At 44.7% G+C, this 19,770-nt stretch overlaps 1 protein-coding gene across 1 annotated transcript in view; it reads right to left on the bottom strand.

The window, feature by feature from the left end:
• The window catches only part of PTPRJ (protein tyrosine phosphatase, receptor type, J), a 59,468-nt gene that overhangs the window by 33,983 nt on the left and 5,715 nt on the right, over positions 1-19,770 (bottom strand). The window contains exons 5-10 of the mRNA XM_010842427.1: positions 13,998-14,198; positions 11,188-11,430; positions 10,052-10,270; positions 8,110-8,376; positions 4,662-4,919; positions 258-515 (exon numbers count right to left, since the gene is read on the bottom strand). Of these exons, the coding sequence (XP_010840729.1) occupies positions 258-515; positions 4,662-4,919; positions 8,110-8,376; positions 10,052-10,270; positions 11,188-11,430; positions 13,998-14,198 (1,446 nt within the window). The remainder of the gene's footprint in view (positions 1-257; positions 516-4,661; positions 4,920-8,109; positions 8,377-10,051; positions 10,271-11,187; positions 11,431-13,997; positions 14,199-19,770) is intronic.

The raw sequence follows: 19,770 nt of genomic DNA, 5'->3' as shown, positions 1-19,770 counted from the left end.
GATGCTTCCCAAGCTCATGGGATGCCTCTCTGCTTCGGAAGACAATTCCAAGTTCACATGGCTCAGCACCAGTGCCGCCAGGGCAGTGCAGAACGTTGGCTGAGCCCAACGTCTTCAGCTTCCTCGGTTTCACATTCTACCTGGAGCCCAGAAACACAAGGGCCTCTTGCCTCATCACTGAACCCATGCTTATTTCCCCTCCTCCGGCTGAAAGGCTGGGAAAATGCTTCCTTAGGAGGGTGTCCTGAAATACTTACGTGTGTACTGTAGGGTGGAGTTGGCCAGCCCCTGGACAAAGTCCATCTGGGGGGTGACTGTGATCTTGTATAAGGTGCCCGGGGTCAGGTCGTGGAAAGCGATCCCCGTGTGAGAACTGTTCTTCCGATCAGAGCTGTGTTCAGACTGTATTTCTACACTGTAGATGTATTCGGAAGCGTTGTCTGTGTTCTGCCACGCCAGCTGCATGTCGGTGGTGGTGACGTTAATGACGCGGATGTCAAACACTGCGCTGCAGTCTGGGCAGAGGAAAGGAAGAAAAAAGGAAGTCTGTCAATGACCATCGCAATGTCCAGCTTTATTCTAAAGCACCTGCCCAGAGAACTTGCTCTTCTGTCATCAAATGAGTTCACTAAGGGCAAACTCTAACACTTAGGTGAGAAACAGTTTCTTTCAAGAATCTTGGCTCTTCTGCAACACTGATGAATTTACCAGCCTGTCCTATCTGTTCTCTGGCCTTTTGCTTCTGTCATAGAGACATCCCCTTGGTCTGGGGTTGGTTGGGAGGGGGTCTTCTAGAGTGGAAACCATGCTCAGGTTTTCTTGATCTGAGTGCTAGTGACCAGATGGGTTCAGTTTGTAAAGATGCATCAAATTACGCACTTAGGGTGCGTGTGAGTTTCAGCATATGTATTATATCTCAGCAAAGTTTTTTAAAAATCAGTCCCTCAGAAGAAAACATCTTTCTATAACACAGGCAGGCACACTGAAGAGAAAGACGGAAATGGAGAGTTGACACTGAAATGGGCACTTGAGGCTGGAGTGCGGAAGGGGAAAAAACACACGGAGCCGCATCCTCACAGCGAGGAGTCAGAAGCGAAACTACCCAGAGGGCTCTGGGTTCTGCACTCACCATCTCACCTCTACACACTGAACCAGCTGCAGTATAACTGCACAGAATCTCTTTTTTTTAAGATTTTTTTTACAAGGACCATCTTGAAAGTCTTTATTGAATTTTGTGGTAGTAAAATAAATAGAGTGCAATAGTTATCATCTGAACCATTTGTAAGTGTTAAGTATGTTCACAGTGGGGTATCACCATCATCACTGGCTAAACACAAAGTGTTTCATGATGCCCAACACAAACTCTGTTCCCTTGAAGTAAGAACTTCTCATTCCTCCCTTCTCCCCACTATCTTCTGTCTCTACGAATGTGCCAATTCTAGGCACCTCACATAAGTGGATGTATATGGCAGTTGTTCTTCTATGATGGGCTTTTTTCACCTAGCATAATGCTTTCAAGGTTTATTCACACTGTAGCATGCCTTGGTACATCATTCCTTGTGTGGCTAAATAATATTCTAGTGTGGGGCTTCCCTAGTGGCTCAATGGTAAAGAATCCACCTGCCATGCAGGAGACGCGGGTTCAATCTCTAGGACAGGAAGATACCCTGCAGGAGGAAAGGGCAACCCGCTCTCGGATTCTTGCCTGCAGAATCCCATGGACAGAGGAGGCTGGTGGACTACAGTCCATGGGGTCACAAAAGAGTCGGGCATAACTTAGCAACTAAATAACAACAACTATTCTATTATATGGAGAAGGCAATGGCACCCCACTCCAGTGTTCTTGTCTGGAGAATCCCAGGGACGGGGGAGCCTGGTGGGCTGCCGTCTATGGGGTCGCACAGAGTCGGACACGACTGAAGCGACGCAGCAGCAGCAGCAGCATTCTATTGTATGGATATACCACATTTCACCTGCTGACGGACACTTGGCTGCCTCCACCTTCTAGCTATTGTGAATCATGCTACTGTGAATGTTGGTGTAGAGAAATATGTTCAAGTCCCTGATTTCAATTCTTTTAGAAATATGTATACATGTAAGAGTGGAATTGCTGGGTCATCCAGTACTTGCTTCCCTTTTTCAAAATCACCTTTAATGCTGTTACATTGATTCTCCCACAATAACAGCAAACATTGGTCAATAATAGAATTGGTGATGTCCTAAGAGCCTAGTGCCTTATTATAACTCTTCTTGATTTCCATTCATTGGGACAATTATAGGCGATAGTACAAGAGATGCCTTCTCCTTATGAATAGTCCTGAATTACTTCTGCAGTTGCTCCATATCGCAGTGCAGTCCACACTGTGGTTAAGACCTCAGTCTCCAAAGGCAGACAGAGGCCAGTTCACTCCCTTGTCACGCTGGGTCAGTTACTTAAGTTCACAGAGTCCCCGTTTCCTACTCTATAAAATAGAGATGATAATAGTACCTACCTCATAGAGTTGTGTTCAAAATGTTTAAATACAAAGACTGAGAGCCCAGCGCTTTGTAGACCCCCACTACATAATGTTATTATTGCAGTAAATCCTGGGAATTGGCAAGTCACACAACATCAAAGGGACCCAAATTGTGATCCCCTTACCATTAGCTACATTCTCAAAAAGAGAGAAAAAATATATATGTTGATACTATAACCTGATCTCAAAAGTCTAACCTGAAAATCAGACTTGAAAAGGAACTATGCACTTCATCTGAGGGATACATTTTAGCAGTTCCCTTATTGTGGAGGCAGATCTTCCAAATAACCATCAATGCTTAACCTAACCAACAAAGTTGAGAAAACCCACACAAGGAGAATCTCAAAAACCCAACTGACTTCACACATGGCTCAAGGAATCAGTCCCATTTATTTACTCTTTCCTTCTGTAGAAAGGATTTCAAGTCCCGTGCAATCAAAGATCAAGGATACTGGATGTTCTCCAAGCTTTCCCAAAAAATTTCATTTCAAATTTCAAAGGTAACAATAATGAACAATGGATTGTTTTCATGAAATACTTTTATCAACATCAATCAGCCTCATAGAACTAACAAGACCATTGCATCACAATATTGTTCATGAAAGACTGTCAATGATCTACCTGTCCAACAACAGGCAAATGGTCAAGCAATTTATAATACATCCAGACCAGCAGTATAGACTCCTTTACCTTCTGAAAATTATTGAGGCTCTCAGAGAATTTTTATTTATTTAGGTTATATTTATGTATGCTGTAACAGAACATTTTTAATGAGGAAATGCTTAAAATGTAAGAATACAAATCATACATTCCATGAGCCAACAGAAGAATGATGCCATCCCATGTCACACTGCATCTGGAAAACTCCACTGTACACTTATCATGAGAGAATGAGAGTGAAAAAGCCAAATAGTATTCTAGTAGTATTATGATAATACTAATACCTCACAGACCCCCTTCAAAGAGTCTAGGGGACCGCCCCAGAGATCCCCGGACCACACTTGGAGAACCACTGATCTAACCACTCCAGTATTCTTGCCTGGAAAATCCCAGGGACGGGGGAGCCTTGTGGGCTGCCGTCTATGGGGTCGCACAGAGTCGGACACGACTGAAGCGACTTAGTAGTAGTAGTAGTAATAGTAGTAGATCTAACCAAGGGTCAGCAAACTTTTTCTATTTGGACCACAGAACAAATATCCTAGGCTTTTCAGGCCATGTATTCTCTGTTGAAACTATTTGTTTCTAGCACGAAAGAAGTCATAGACTTTATATAAAGAAATGAGCATGGCTAGGCTTGAATAAAGCTTTACTTATAAAAAAAAAAACAGGCAGTGAGCCAGATTTGACCCATGGACCTTTATTGTCTGCTGACTCCTGATTCGGACAACAGAATGCCAGGCAGATATTAAAATTAATCTGCAGGGATATTTATGCTGATAGGGAAGAAGAATCATAATAAACTTGAATAGAACAAAAAGCAGATTTAAAACCACATGTGTAGAGGATTTTAATACTTGTTAAAATATACATGCACACATACATACATACACCTTTATATAATCTTAAAATTCTAGAAGAGCAGTCTGCAACCTTTTTGGCACCACAGACTGGTTTCATGGAAGATATTTTTCCACACACAGGGTAGACAGGTGGTTTGGGGATGATTTTCATAAAGAGCACGCAACCTACACCCTCCGCATGCGCAGTTCACAGTAGGGCTCACACTCCTATGAGAATCTGATGCCATGGCCAACCTGACAGAAGGTGGAGTTCAGGCGGTAAATGCAAGCGATGGGGAGTGACTCCTTCACCCGCCACTCACCTCCTGCTGTGCAGCCTGGTTCCTAACAAGCCACAGATGAGTACCAGTCTGTGGCCCAGGGGTTGGGGACCCCTGTTCTAAAACATCATGCATCAAAAGCTATTAGTGATTATCTCTGGCTGTTAGTCTACAGGTGATTTTTCTTTTTGCTTATCTGTATTTTAGATAATGAATATGCATTGCTGTCATTAACAATTTTTTAAAAGGTCTTTCTTAGATAATTAAAAGAAAAGCAATATTTGGAAATTTTGACAGGTAAGGTTTATACTGATTTCCCTTAAGAAACATAACTAATTCACAGAAAATACAGCCTATTTGCTTACCAGTTGTAGTGGAAACTGTTTGGGAATCCCCTTTAGTCCCATTTGGTCCTTGTGGATATATATCAAAACGATACATGGTTCCAGGGTATAAGCCACCAATGACAATACTTTGTTCGGTGGTGGTGATGATTCGAGGTTCTCCAGCTTCATGAGGTGTGATACGTATGTCAAAGGAATGAGTGTCATTGCTGTTCCATGCTAAGCCAACTTCCCTTGTGCTGACGCTTGTCACTCTAAAGTCAGAAACTGGACTGGGGGCTGTGTGAAGAAAGCAAATGACTAGATTAAGAATCTATTTCTCCAGAAGACAAGGGTGACTGAATCTCACAAAATATTTACACAGAGATTAAATGCACACTTGGTGCACCTACAACACAAGCCCCTTAGGAACTCATGTTTCTAACCAAGAGAACAATTGGCCACAGGAGTTCAGACACCGGTTAAGTTGTACAAAGTCATTCAAAGGAAATGAGAAAAGGGGTGAGTGAATTCCCGAGGGTTCGGGGCTCAGACTCTGGAGTGGGACCTTGGCCACTGCCAGCAGTCTTATCTTGCATACAACACTTAGCCACCCAGAGTCTTTTTTTAACGATGTACAGCAGAAGGTGCTGTTGACCCCCAAAATTCATCCCCCTCCATTTTCCTTAAACATACACTCCCAGATTTTTAGCAATGTACATGACTCTTGGAGATTTAAAAAACTACATTTCCCAGCCTCCCTTGCAACTAGTCACGTGATTACTAAGTTCTGGCCAATGGGATGTGAGTATAAGAACAATATGGCTCCTAAGAAACAACCTTAAAGGGGGAAGCAGTATTTTCTCCTCCTTGTAGCTGAACTGTGGGTGTGATCCCTGGACTCAGGCTACCTGGCTCTAGAACCAACAATGTGGCAGTGGCTGCAGCCTCCTGATGCCCAGCAAGCAACTCCATACATTCCAAGAGCCAACAACTACAGCCGGGTACTGACTGTGACACTGCTGGGGCCATCCAGGGTGGGGAGTTCTGCACCCTTAGACTGGGAGTCATTTCTGGGTCCCAGCCTAGACCCTGTACCTCACATGTTATGAGCTGAATTATGTCCCCTCAAAATTCTTATATTGAAGTCCCAACCCACAGTACCTCAGAATCTGACTATACTTGGAGACAGGGTTTTTAAAGAAGTGTTTAAGGTAAAATGAGGCCATTAAGGTAGGTCCTAAATTACAACAATTAGTATCCTTATAAGAAGAAATTGGAAGGAACTATATTCAATATCCTGTGATAAGCCATAATGGAAAAGAATGTAAAAAAAGAATATAAACATGTTTAACTGAGTCACTTTGCTATACAGCACAAATACAACATGGTAAATCAACAGTATTTCAATAAAATAAAATAAAGAGGTGACTGGGACACAGGCATGCACAGACCAAAGGACAGTCATGTGAAGACACGGGGAGAAGCTGGCCATCACAAAACCAAGAAGGCAGATCTCAGAAGAAACCAACCCTGAACCACTTGATCTCAGACTATTTGCCTCCAGACTGTGAGAGAGCAGATTTCTGCTGTTAAAGCCTCCCAATCTGCGGTGCTTGTTACGGCGGCCCTAGCAAATTAACACATCAGCCCTTCCAATGATTCTATAAACTCTCAGTTCCAAGATTAGATCCTTCTCAGCTTCAAATAGCTCATAGTCTCTCAGCCATAAAAAGGAATGAATCTGAGCCCGTTGTAGTGAGGTGAGTGAACCTAGAGCCTGTCATACAGGCCGAAGTGAAGTCAGAAAAGCAAGTGTCGTACATTAACACATGTATATGGAATCTGGAAAAACGGTACTGATGACCCTAGTAGAAAACGGACTTGTGCACACAGCGGGGGAAGGTGAGGGTGGGACAGATTGAGAAAGTAGCGCTGACATATATATACTATCGTGTGTGAAATAGTTAGTTAGTGGGGAACCGTCATATAACACAAGGAGCCCAGCCAGCCTGGCACCCGGGAATGGCCTAGAAGGGTGGGATGAGGGGAGGAGAGGGAGACTCAAGAGGCAAGGGATATACATATAACTACGACTAACTCTTGTCATTGTACAGCAGAAACCAACACAACACTGAAAAGCAATTTTCCACAAGTTAAAATAAAAAACAAAAACACTGCAGTGAGCTCACGGTTCCTGTTTCTTGCTCTGAGCCGCAGCTAAGACTCTACCATCCCATCCATAGCCCTGGGCTTAGCACTGGGCTGCTTTTACAGTGAGAGAGAAACAAACTCCTGTCTTGGATACTTGGGGAGTTTGTTACTCACAGTGAACCTAATCTTAACAGAGAGATTAATTTTTTTTTTAAGTAGAAGGTGAAGAAAAGGAAGCAGATTTCATTTACTCCACAGACCCAGTCAGAAGACATCTGTAAGAATGCCTAAGGCGCCTTGCAGGAAGCATCAGACACTGGAATAAAGCATTCTCATGAGATGAGCCCTGGGTCCAGAGCCAGGCGCCCCTGGATTCAAGTCCCTGCCCTGCCGCTTGCCAGCTCTCTGGTTTTAGGCAAATTCCTCAGCCGTGTTGGGCTGTAGGTTTTTCACCTGTAAAACAGGGGTCCTGTTTGGGGAAGAATGGATACATATATAGGTATGGCTGAGTCCCTTTGCTGCTCACCTGAAACAGTCAGAGCATTGTTAATCAGCTATACCCCAATACAAAATAAAAAGGTAAAAAATAAAATTAAATAAACAAAAACAGGGATCCTAACAGCTACCATGAAGACCCCTGCAATATATGCAAAGCTCCTGGCACAGAGTGACACCAATATCATTATGTAATATTAATACACTATATTATTACATTACTGGTAGACCATTATTGTTTTAATTATTGGACCTTCTTTGGAACAGAAAGGTTTTTATTTGCTGCCAAACACCTTATCTTTAAGAGAGACTCAAATGAGAAGGAAAAAAAAAAAGAGAGATAGCTGCATCCTGCTTCATTATTTTGTCCACATTCAAAGGACAAAGGCGTGTGAATATCCGGGTTCTTTTCATCTCCACATACCAATTTGCTCCCTGTCTCCACCTTGCTAGGGTGGTTGTCACCAGCTCAGGCTGGAGCTGAGAGAGCCCAGCTGTCTGATCCCACCTCAGACACTTACAAGATGTGATACCTGCCCACAGCATCTCTCTCAGCCTGGAATTCCTCATCCATAAAATGAGGTCAATGCCAACCATGTCACAGATGTGTGAACATTAAAGGAGACGGTACAAGGAAAACATGTCACACGAGGCTGGACGTGTGGGCAGGTCAGTCAATGGTCACCATTACAGGACTGAAAATCTTGAAGGTGGTAAGAGTCCCTGTGGACCCACACGCTGAACTGTGCGTTCCTCGAAAAAGGAACAGGGTTTGTCTCGTATCTGGGCCGGGCACACGGCCGGCAGGAAGAAAGGTTAGCAAAGCCACGAGCGGACTCACGGGTGTAAACTTGGATGAAGCCCGGCGTGCCCTCGGAACCATCCTCAAGGACAGGATACACCGTGATGTTGTACAAGGTGCCTGAGCTCAGTTCAGTGATGACGGCATGAGTCTCATTGACTGTGAGATTGAAGGAATCTGTCTCATCCACAACTTGTATCTTGTAGGTATAGACTGAAGATGACTCATTATCATTGATCTTCCAGGTCATGGTCAAGCTGGTGGCACTGATGTTCACAAATTTGATGTCAAAAACCTGACTGGAATCTGTGAAGACACAAGAGGAGTTCACCACCACCAGACAGGGAGAGAGATGCTGTCATCAAGGCATCCCATCCAAGAAACACTCAGCAATTCTTCTTCCTGTTCTACACCATTTAACACAGCAGACCCAAGTGTAGACAGGGTCCCAGCAAAAGTCAGACAGCATCTTCAGTGAAGAAACAGCCTGGCTAATTGCAACTGCATAGTTTACCCTTCATTCTCCCTGCTAAGTTGACTAATCCTAGGGATGCAATAGATGTCTCAAACCACAACATGGACTCTACACATGCCCGTCTAAGTGCTGGGTGACCCCAAAAGGTCTCAGGCATCTTCCATCCAAGAATTAACACTATCTACACAATTAAGTAAAGATCACAGACTTTTGCACAAGGCAGGTCTGGGTTCCAAGGTGAGCTCTACTGAAGAGCCTGGTAGATCTTAGGAAAATCACTGAGCTCAGGTTCCTCATCTATAAAAAAAAAAAATCAAGATAACAACCGTAACTCCAGGAAAGGAAACACGAGAGCGCTGGTCATTCATCACTTGTCCACCCCACCCTCCCAGTCCACCCTCTGTCCTCTCCCGCCTGCGCTGTGTCCCCACAATGCTGACCCCGGCACCCTGCATCACTGGGGCACTCTGCCAGGTGACAGGTTCCACCAGTGAGTGAAACACAGGCTCCTGTGGGGCTGGAGGAGAAAGCAACTGGAGCCTTCTCCTCACCACCTCCCGTTCTGGGTCGCCAGGTCCAGCGCCAGTTTTCTGGCTGCTACTCGGTGTTCTGACCTTGGTCCTCCAGCCTCCACTCTCCTCCCCCCGTTCTATGGATCTATGACATCCTTCCAGAATAGATATATTTGGAGGAGAGGGGGTGTTTGTTTGCTTGTTTTAGTTTTTATTGGAATATATTTGACCTATAAGGTGTTAGTTTCTGCTGTGCAGCAGAGAGACTGCCATGCAAAATAGATATCTTTTTGGATAAGATAACCCAAATTGGTCTGTATCGCCTGCAAGGAAGCCCCCGAAGGCTACAAGGCTACAGCATTCGTTTCTGAACTCACTGAGCATGGCTGTGTGCTTTTGCGTGTATTTTCCCTCGATTCCCCTTCTGTTCTGAAATTTCCTGAGCGTAGGAACCATGCATTTCTTTACACCCTCATTAGCACTGATCCAAAAAGTCTCCAAAACTGTTCAATTTACAGAGTAAGAACGCTGACAGATTCTAGGTAAAAAGCAGCAGCGTGCATGTCAGCAAGGGACACAGGAAGGTCAGTATGCCTTTCAAGTTTAGGTCAAAAAAGAAGACTCATTGTCTCTTCTCAGGGGGAAAATACTTAACCAACGTGGACAAAATGAATATCAACTTTCAAGAGAAAAACCTTACACCAGTGTGCCTCCCTGGCCAGTATGCAGAGCTATAAAAGAAAGGGCAAGGGAGCCCCTCGCATCCGCACACAGTAGCTGCTGAATATGCTGTGATGGGGTCAAGGAAAGAAGAGCCTTGGCCACAGAGCTCAGAAGAAACTCACTGGACCTGCTGTCCAAAATCTCTTCCAGAAAATTCCCTCCAACCACAAGCTGACTTATGAAGCAAGAGATAACTCAGGACCAGAATCACAGGAGACAAACTTTGCGCTAGGAAACTCTGGCTGAAGCCATTTTACAAAACTCCACATACTTGTTTTGAACTCTGTAGCCTGGGGCTGTCCTTCGGCACTTTTAACAGCCTGGGGATAGACCGTGGCCTTGTACTGTGTGCCAGGCTTTAACCTGAGAAGCAAGACTTCCACGGTGTCCGGGGCCAGGGAAGTGTTAGACGACGGGCCGGCACGTTCCAGTCGGTATTTGGACCCAGGGGCCGCGGGACCCCCAGGCAAGCTGTCTGTGTTGCCGGCATCTGTTTGAAACACAAAAGGCAAAGACATGACCTGAGACTGAAGTGCATTCCTGTCTGCTTTCAGCGCCGCTGCCCTCTCCACCGAAGGATGCCACATCAGACAGTGCCCACAGCTGGGATTCTATGAACACCTGTTCCCTTTCTCCCCCAGAAAGAGATCCATGCTCCTGAAAGGAACCTGATATTGTTAAGCAATGGTTTAGGGGTGTGTGTGTGCGTGTGTGTATTGACTGATTCATTCATTGTGTGACACACGTGGGATCTTAGTTTAACAATCAGGAACTGAACTCACGCTGCCCAGTGTTGCCAGGTGGCTTCCTAACCACTGACCTGCCAGGGAAGTCCCAGGAGCCTCATCTTTGGCAGGTATTTTGCATTGTACTTTTAGCACAGGTGTGCTAAAGTCACAAAGTTGCATCTTTGTGACCCTATGGACTGTAGCCCGCCAGGCTCCTCTGTCTATGGGATTCTCCCAGCAAGAATACCAGAGTGGGTTGCCATTTCCTTCTCCAGGGGATCTTCCCAACCCAGGGATTGAACCCGGGTCTTCTCCTGCATTGCAGGTAGACTCTACCATCTGAGCCACCAGGGAAGACCAGGTAGCACCACAGATATACGTGCTTTTCTCTCCAAAGCAGATACTTGCATCACCCCCCAACTTCTTCCAAGAACCCATCTTCTCCCACCCAACTCCAAACATGGATTTCCAGGGACAACCCCATGATTCACACTGGGCTAAGCAGAGCCCCACTCAAGGCATTCTTTCCCTGGACCATACCCCTGCAGAGAGAGGGTAAAACAGGCAGAACTCCTGGACCAAGGTGAAGGTCGGTTAAAAGAAGCAGGAAGAGAGACCAGCGTCACCTCATCTCTTCCTTCAAGGCCTTATGGGTCAGAAGCCCACCGCTGTGACTCACCCAAGCCATTTTCTGTCGACAGGGGGCTTCCCTGGGTCTCATTTAATCCTAAAGGATACAGGGTGACCGTGTGCTGACTCCCCGGCTTCAGGTCAAAAATATTGACCGTTAAGTTTGTAGTCAACTCCTGGCTTCCTTCAAGGAGCATCCGGCAGGTGTCCGTGATGTTATCAGTCTTCCAGGTAAGAGTCACGTGCGTCACACCCACGAAGGCAGCACGCAGATCCATTACTGGATGAGGCTCTATTTGAAAAGCACAGAGTGGGCACTGATGGAACGAGATGCCTGCAGTCCCCTTCATTATGAATGACTGGGGGCACCGATGATTCAGTGGGACCCACTACAGACACTTCCTTTATGTCAGAGTCCAGTGCAATTCTATCGCTTCACAGTGGGGAGAAAACTTACCATCATGCAGGAAAAAGGAGAAAAGGATGAACCTTAAAGCCATAACTTTTTAGGATCAGAACTATTCTCCAAGGCAGCCAACTTCTACAGTGATTTGGCACTCTTTAAATTGCCCTTTTAAACAGCAGCTTTTAATATTTGTTTTAGGTTATCAGGAAGAAGCATCCAAAATAGTGACCATCTGCTACATCTAAAAGTCTCAATTCCAGATAATACGAATATGTCATAGTACCGAGACATTTCAACTGAGACGCTCATCCCTGTATTCCAACCCCAAGGGGAATTTTCTGAAGACTTCCAATCTATACTATCCCTCTGCCATCCTTTCTGTCACTTTATTTGGCTGATTGTGACCAAAACCAAACCACTTTGGCCAAAATGACACCCATATCCTTCAGTCTTGAGATGAGAGTATGGAAATTCAGAACGGCAGGGTGACTTGCTCAAGAACGCACAGCATACTTGGAGCATCGGGGAACTAGAGCCCAGGGCTCTAGCTTTAAGCATGGGGTCGCAAAGAGTCAAACATGACTTAGAAACTAGACAGTAACCGCAGCAACAGCACTGCAGACGAAGCCACAACCCTGCTTGAGGCTCAACTCAAAGACACTGGCACGGATGCCCATCAGGCCCCATCCAGCTCTAGGCCAGCTAATCCATTCTACGACTTTATTCTTCATGTCAAACCATATCTGAGGCCAAGATTTCTAAACTGGGTCATGCAGTTGTCTTTTTTAAAGAAACGGAATGTGAATAAACCAGCTAGCTCAGTGATCTGGGTGGCCGCTATGGACACCGCTGTACCACAGTGCTCTGGAACCAGGCTCCTGGGTTCCCTCCACATGGTGCTCAATGACCCCAGGAGCGCAGAAGAAACTTAGCTTCTCAGAGTTACAGATTCCTCCTCTGTAGCCCTCAGGGTTACTGTGAGGGCACTCTGATGTATTAGGGGCAGCTAAGCAAATTGAAAAGAGTCACTGGGAAAGACCCTGATGTTGGGAAAGATTGAAGGCAGGAGGAGAAGGGGGCAACAGAGGATGAGATGGTTGGATGGCATCACCGACTCGATGGACATGAGTTTGAGCAAGCTCTGGGCGTTGGTGATGGACAGGGAGGCCTGGCGTGCTGCAGTCCATGGGGTCGCAAAGAGTTGGACACGACTGAGCGACTGAACTGATCTGAAGCACATAGTTCATGCTCAGTACACAGCAGCTGATGAACACAGCCTTGGCCTCGGGGGCCTTAAGCTGGAGTGAGGAGCCTCAGCCCCTGAGCTGGGTGCTTCGGGTCGCCTGGTCACCTCCCCATTCCTATAGGCACCAATCCTGTGTCACCTTGTCCCATTACCAACTCTAAATTCTGCTTTCTCCCTCCTCCGTCCCTTCCATCTCCTCTGCCCTGTCCTCCTTTTCCTGTCTCTCTCACAATACGGTGAAGCTCTCCTGCAGGTTTTGTTTTCTCTACAACTGTGCTCTGAGGCCCTCCAGGAGTTTTTGAAGGTACCTGTGACATTGCATCCCTGTAGCTCCTCTTTCTCCAGTTCTTTGCAGTTTCTGGGCACCTGGGCAACGTTTTATTTACAGAAATAATTTCCTGGCTTGGAGAAAAGCCATGTTCAAAACCACTGGCCTAGCACTGGCTTGCTTTGTGTGCGGAAGCTGCTATGCCAGGTGGTCACTTCAAGCCCCGGGCTCGAGAGGTCAGCTTCCCGTGGCTCCCACCAGCCAATGACATCACCGCCCCTCCAGATCAGAAAACCAACACAGGACCTCTTTTTTTGAATTCTGTATTTTTCTGAGCTTAAAAAAAAAGGCATCTCAACTCTTTTTTATGCTTTTGGTTCTTTTCAGCTTTAAAAAAAAAAAAAAAGCTGTTATTTGCAGTTATAACTGGTGGTTCAGGGTACTGATACCTAAGCTAAATAAAAATCTAAGCTTAATCCAATGTCACTGGGCTCTTATTGCATTTGAAGCATATACTCTTCTATAAAGTATCCAAATTTTCATGCCCAACAGAAGCTTCTGGGAATACAAACACAGCATCAACTTTCCTGGGGAGCTTAAAAGAAGCCTAGTAGTTACCAACAGCATCAAGACACATTTCTAACAGGGTCTCTGTTCACAAGTCTTAGCAGAAAAGTAACTATTCACCAATAATAATGAGAGATTTTTTAAAAACCAAACAGTTGGAAGCAGTTAAAATATCCCAAAACACACAGGACCTTAGTATTAAATGATCCTGCCACCTGAACTCCTGGGCGTGAAACCACACAGAATCTTCCCTCATCTTCCAGAGTCAACAAAAATCAATCTCTTTCCAACAGGCAACTTGAATGGGCAAGGCTCTAGGGTACAGGATGAGAAGGACAGTTCATGATCCGCCCTAGGAGCCACTCATCTTACCTACTGTGGTATCTCCTGAAGTCCCATTGCTTCCTGGACCCGAATCCGTGCTGTTATCACCTGTCTGATTTGCAAAGCTCGTGTGCAGATTCTCATTCGTACTCTTTATGCCACCCATGGAATCAGAAGCAGTTGTGTTGTTTTTCCAAGTTGCAGTCACACTGGATGGACTGGTGGTAACTGCTTTCACAGGACTGGATTCTATTTTAATGTTGTTTCCAAAAAAAAGGACAGAAAAAAATTATTTTTCAAAAAGAAATGTAAGAGTAAAGGCTGTTCTGTATGTCTACTTTCCAGAAGTGAGTTTTGCAACTATAAAATTTCATTTCTCTTTATTTGCCTCCTGGACTTCCCTCCAACAAAATACATTTAGATTTCCATGTATTTAGATAAATAGATAGATATACATACATGCATACATGTGTGTATATAATACATACACATGTGTCAGTGAAACAGAAGGCTACCAAATAAAGATAAAAACAAGCATGGACCTAGATAATCACACTGAATGAAGAAAGTCAGACAGAGGAAAAATACTGTATGACATCCCTTATGTGTGGAATCTACAAAACAGAAAGAGATCCACAGACCTGGAGGACACACTTATGGTTGGCAGGGAAAGGAATGGGGAAAAGGGATAGTTGAGGGGGTTAGGATGGACACATACACAGGATGTATTTAAAAGGAATAACCAATAAGGACCCACTGTGCAGCACAGGGAACTCTGCTCAATGTTAAGTGGTGGCTTGGATGGGAGGGGAGTTTGGGGGAGAACAGATACATGGCTGAGTCTCTTTGCTGTTCACCTGAAATTGTCACAACATTGTTTGTTAATCAAAGATATACCCCAGTACCAAATAAAAAGGTTTTTTAAAAGATAAAAATAATAGAGTTTGGCCTTGCTGGCTACAACTTCAACATGGAGTTAAATCTGTACAGACCTGAGATGCTAAATGCATCCATCCCCGATGTTCAGAAAACGCTGCGTATGGAGAGGAGTGTACACTACATGGTCCCCAGGACCCTGCCAAGGTGCCGTGCACACATCCTCCCACGTATGCTTCGTAACAATGTCATGAAGGAGGCTATGGCACCATTTTAAGAAGGAAAAAACTGTGTTAAGACCTAAACGTTGTGCGTGTGATAGCCTTTTTTCCAAACTCAGATCTTAGGAGGAAGCGCCACAGCTCTCTGGCATAAAGATGGCACAGAACAGAAGAGCATAAAGAAGAAAGGGTCAGCCTTGGAATCCAAGCTTGGAGGTAAGGACCTGTTCTGCCCCTTAGCTGTGTGACCTAGAAGTAACCCCTGAAAATATCTCAGTCTCGGTTTCCTCTGCTGACAGCTCAAGAATGTTATATTTAAACATAAAGGATTATCATTAAGACACCATGACATTGTAAACACCATCACTAAATTTGGACATTCAAAAGTCAGGGCTCAGAGTCCAATCCTGCCAGTCACTGGCATGAGATTTTACTGAGAGTAAAATTCACCGCTCTGAACATTACTTCCTCCTCTGTCAAATTGCAGATGTATGGGATCTTAACACAATGGAAGCCATGCTGGTTACTAACAGGAATTAAAACTTCAAGATGGGTGTATCCTAATTACAGCCTAGATGGAGGAGCAACAACTCGAAACAGAAGCGTAAGCACAAGCAGTAAGGCCTTTCTCAAGGACCCAGGGCTGGATCCGAGGAGAATAAAGGGGGTACAGGCAACACCATCTCTGCATGGACGTGCCCTTCAAATGACAGCACGGGGGGCGTGCCCCATCGGGAGCCAGGGAGACGCAAACATCGACCCAATGGAAGAAGAAGGGCAGGAGAGGAAACAAGAGAAAGGGACCAGGCACAGAAAAATCTAGTGGCCCTCACTTCAATAAACTGCAGGTTAGGAAGCCCCTCCAGACATGAAGCTCCTCTGTATCACGTAACCACTCACAGCGTCAGAGCAGCATTTTCGCAGGTTATCACTGTGATGCCATTTGCAGTCAGTGATGATGATGGCGAGGAGGAGAATGATAAAACAGCGGGCACGGTTACAGCGCGGAGGCAGCAAGAACAGCCGCAGTCCTATTCTGGGTGCTGGCCGGGTCCCAAGGACCACGCCACGGTGCTGTGCACACATTTTCCCACATGTGCATCATAACAACTTCACGAAGGAGGCGACGGCACCATTTTAAGAAGGCAAAGAACTGTGTTAAGACCTCAATTTTGATTCGCATAAGGATTCTGGGAAGATTTTAGAAAAGCAAGTTCTTTTTTTTTTTCCTTTTGGCCGTGCCACATGGCATGTGGAACCTTAGGTTCCCGGACCAGGGATCAAACTTGTGCCCTCTACAGTAGAAGTGTGGAGTCCTAACCACTGGACCGCCAGGGAATTCCTGAAAAGCAAGTCCTGAACTTTCAATAGTTCAGCAAAGTACATCTTAAAATATCTTTTAAAAATATGTGTGTATATGTATGTATTTCTGGTGATAAAGATGAAGAATCTGAGATCTAAGAGGATCAATGAGGGACTTACCCAGTGGTCCAGTGGTCAAGACTCTGGGCTCCCATGGCAGGGGCCACAGGTTCGATTCCTGGCTGGAAGGGCCAGGGGCTTCCCTGGTGGTTTAGTGGTAAAGACTCCACCTGCTAATGCAGGAGACGCCAGTTCGATTCCTAGGTTCCCTTCAAGCCCAACCAACCTCAATAAATTACTTAGCATTTCTTTTAGGGACTTCCCTGGTGGCTCAGATGGTAAAAAGCGTCTGCCTACAATGCAGGAGACCCAGGTTCGATCGCTGGGTCCGGAAGATCCCCTGGAGAAGGAAATGGCAACCCACTCCAGTATTCTTGCCTGGAGAATCCCATGGACGGAGGAGCCTGGTGGGCTACAGTCCATGGGGTCGCAAAGAGTCGGACACAACTGAGCAACTTCACTTTCACTTTCTTGAGGAACTAAGATCCCACAGGCTGTGTGGTGAGGGCAAAAACATAAATCAATAAACTAAGAGGAAAACTAGCCCTGGATCACATAGTGAGACAGTGACAGATCCAGGAAGCAAAGCTGGGACTCTGATTTTCAGTCTGGGCTCTTAACCACGACACCACTGGAGTGCTGCTCAGAGAGCAGACAGAAAGACAAGTGTTAAAACAGCTCCCAGGGGAGCCAGGCTACGAGGCCAAGAATAGGGAGCAAAGAGATATAGGTAGTTGCATTCTACTATTGAAGCCTAGATGAAGTGATCTTGAATGTAGTGCACATATGAAGATATTGGCATTCTCCAAAACCCACAACCTACCCCAAAGGTCTTGCTCACATGTTTGCACTTTTTGGCAGCAGGTACATTTTAGGAATCAGTGAACAAAAATGGACTGGAATGGACGAATTTAACTCAGATGACCATTATACCTACTACTGTGGGCAAGAATCTCTTAGAAGAAATGGAATAGCCATCATAGTCAACAAAAGAGTCCGAAATGCAGTACTTGGATGCAATCTCAAAAATGACAGAATGATCTCTCTTCATTTCCAAGGCAAACCATTCAATATCACAGTAATCCAAGTCTATGCCCCAACCAGTAATGCTAAAGAAGCTGAAGTTGAATGGTTCAATGAAGACCTACAAGACTTTCCAGAACTAACACCCCAAAAAAGTGTCTTTTTCATTATAGGGGACTGGAATGCAAAAGTAGGAAGTCAAGAGATACCTGGAGTAACAGGCAAATTTGGCCTTGGAGTACAAAATGAAGCAGGGCAAAGGCTAATAGAGCTTTGCCAAGAGAACACACTGGTCATAGCAAACACCCTCTTCCGAAAACACAAGAGAACTCTCTACACATGGACATCACCAGATGGTCAATACTGAAATCAGAGTGAATATATTCTTTGCAGCCAAAGATGGAGAAGTTCTATACAGTCAGCAAAAATAAGACCGGGAGTTGACTATGGTGCAAATCATGAGCTCCTTATTGCTAAATTCAGACTTAAATTGAAGAAAGTAGGGAAAACCACTAGACCATTCAAGTATGACCTAAATCAAATCCCTTATGATTATACAGTGGAAGTGACAAATAGATTCAAGGGATTAGATCTGATACACAGAGTCCCTGAAGAACTTTGGATGGAGGTTTGTGACACTGTACAGGAGGCAGCCAAGAAAAAGAAATGCAAAAAGGCAAAATGGTTGTCTGAGGAGGCCTTACAAATAGCTGAGAAAAGAAGAGAAGCTAAAGGCAAAGGAGAAAGGGAAAGATATACCCATTTGAATGCAGAGTTCCAAAGAATAGCAATGAGAGGTAAGAAAGCCTTCCTCAGCGATCAATGCAAAGAAATAGAGGAAAACAATACAATGGAAAAGACTAGAGATCTCTTCAAGAAAATTAGAGATACCAAGGGAACGTTTCATGCAAAGATGGGCTCAATAAAGGACAGAAATGGTATGGACCTAACAGAGGCAGAAGATATTAAGAAGAGGTGGCAAGAATACACAGAACTGTACAAAAAAAATCTTCACGACCCAGATAATCACGATGGTGTGATCACTCACCTAGAGCCAGACATCCTGGAATGTGAAGTCAAGTGGGCCTTCAGAAGCATCACTATGAACAAGGCTAGTGGATGTGATAGAATTCCATTTGAGCTATTTCAAATCCTAAAAGATGACACTGTTAAAGTGCTGCACTCAACATGCCAGCAAATTTGGAAAACTCAGCAGTGGCCACAGGACTGGAAAAGGTCAGTTTTCATTCCAATCCCAAAGAAAGGCAATGCCAAAGAATGCTCAAACTACCACACAATTGCACTCATTTCACACACTAGTAAAACAGTGCTTAAAATTCTCCAAGCCAGGCTTCAGCAGTACATGAACCGTGAAATTCCAGATGTTCAAGCTGGATTTAGAAAAGGCAGAGGAACCAGAGATCAAATTGCCAACATCCACTGGATCATTGAAACAATACAAGAGTTCCAGAAAAACATCTACTTCTGCTTTATTGACTATGCCAAAGCCTTTGACTGTGTGGATCACAACAAACTGTGGAAAATTCTTGAAGAGATGGGAATACGAGACCACCTTACCTGCCTCCTGAGAAATTTAAATGCAGGTCTAGAAACAACAGTTAAAAATGGACATGGAACAACAAATCAGTTCCAAACTGGGAAAGGAATAGGTCAAGGCTGTATGCTGTCACCCTGCTTATTTAACTTATATGCAGAGTACATGATGAGAAATGCCAGCCTGCATGAAGCACAAGCTGGAATCAAGATTGCTCAGATACGCAGATGACACCACCCTTATGGCAAAAAGTGAAAAAGAATTAAAGAGCCTCTTGATGCAAGTGAAAGAGGAAAATGAAAAAGCTGGCTTAAAACTCAACATTCAGAAAACTAAGATCATGACATCTGGTCCCATCACTTCATGGCCAATAGATGGGGAAACAGTGGAAACACTGACAGACTTTATTTTCTTGGGCACCAAATTCACTGAAGAAGGTGACTGCAGCCATGAAATTAAAAGATGCTTACTCCTTGGAAGGAAAGTTATGACTAACCTAGACAGCATATTAAAAAGCAGAGACATTACTTTGCCAACAAAGGTTCATATAGTCAAAGCTATGGTTTTTCCAGTAGTCATGTATGGATGTGGGAGTTGGACTATAAAGAAAGCTGAGCGCCAAAGAATTGATGCTTTTGAACTGTGGTGTTGGAGAAGACTCTTGAGAGTCCCTTGGACTGCAAGGAGATCCAACCAGTCCATCCTAAAGGAAGTCAGTCCTGAA

Source organism: Bison bison, unplaced genomic scaffold (genome assembly GCF_000754665.1).
Source record: "Bison bison bison isolate TAMUID 2011002044 unplaced genomic scaffold, Bison_UMD1.0 scf7180017864178, whole genome shotgun sequence".
NCBI classification, from domain to species: Eukaryota; Metazoa; Chordata; class Mammalia; order Artiodactyla; family Bovidae; genus Bison; species Bison bison.
Note: the sequence above shows the minus strand (reverse complement) of the source record. Positions and strands in the feature narration are given on the sequence as shown.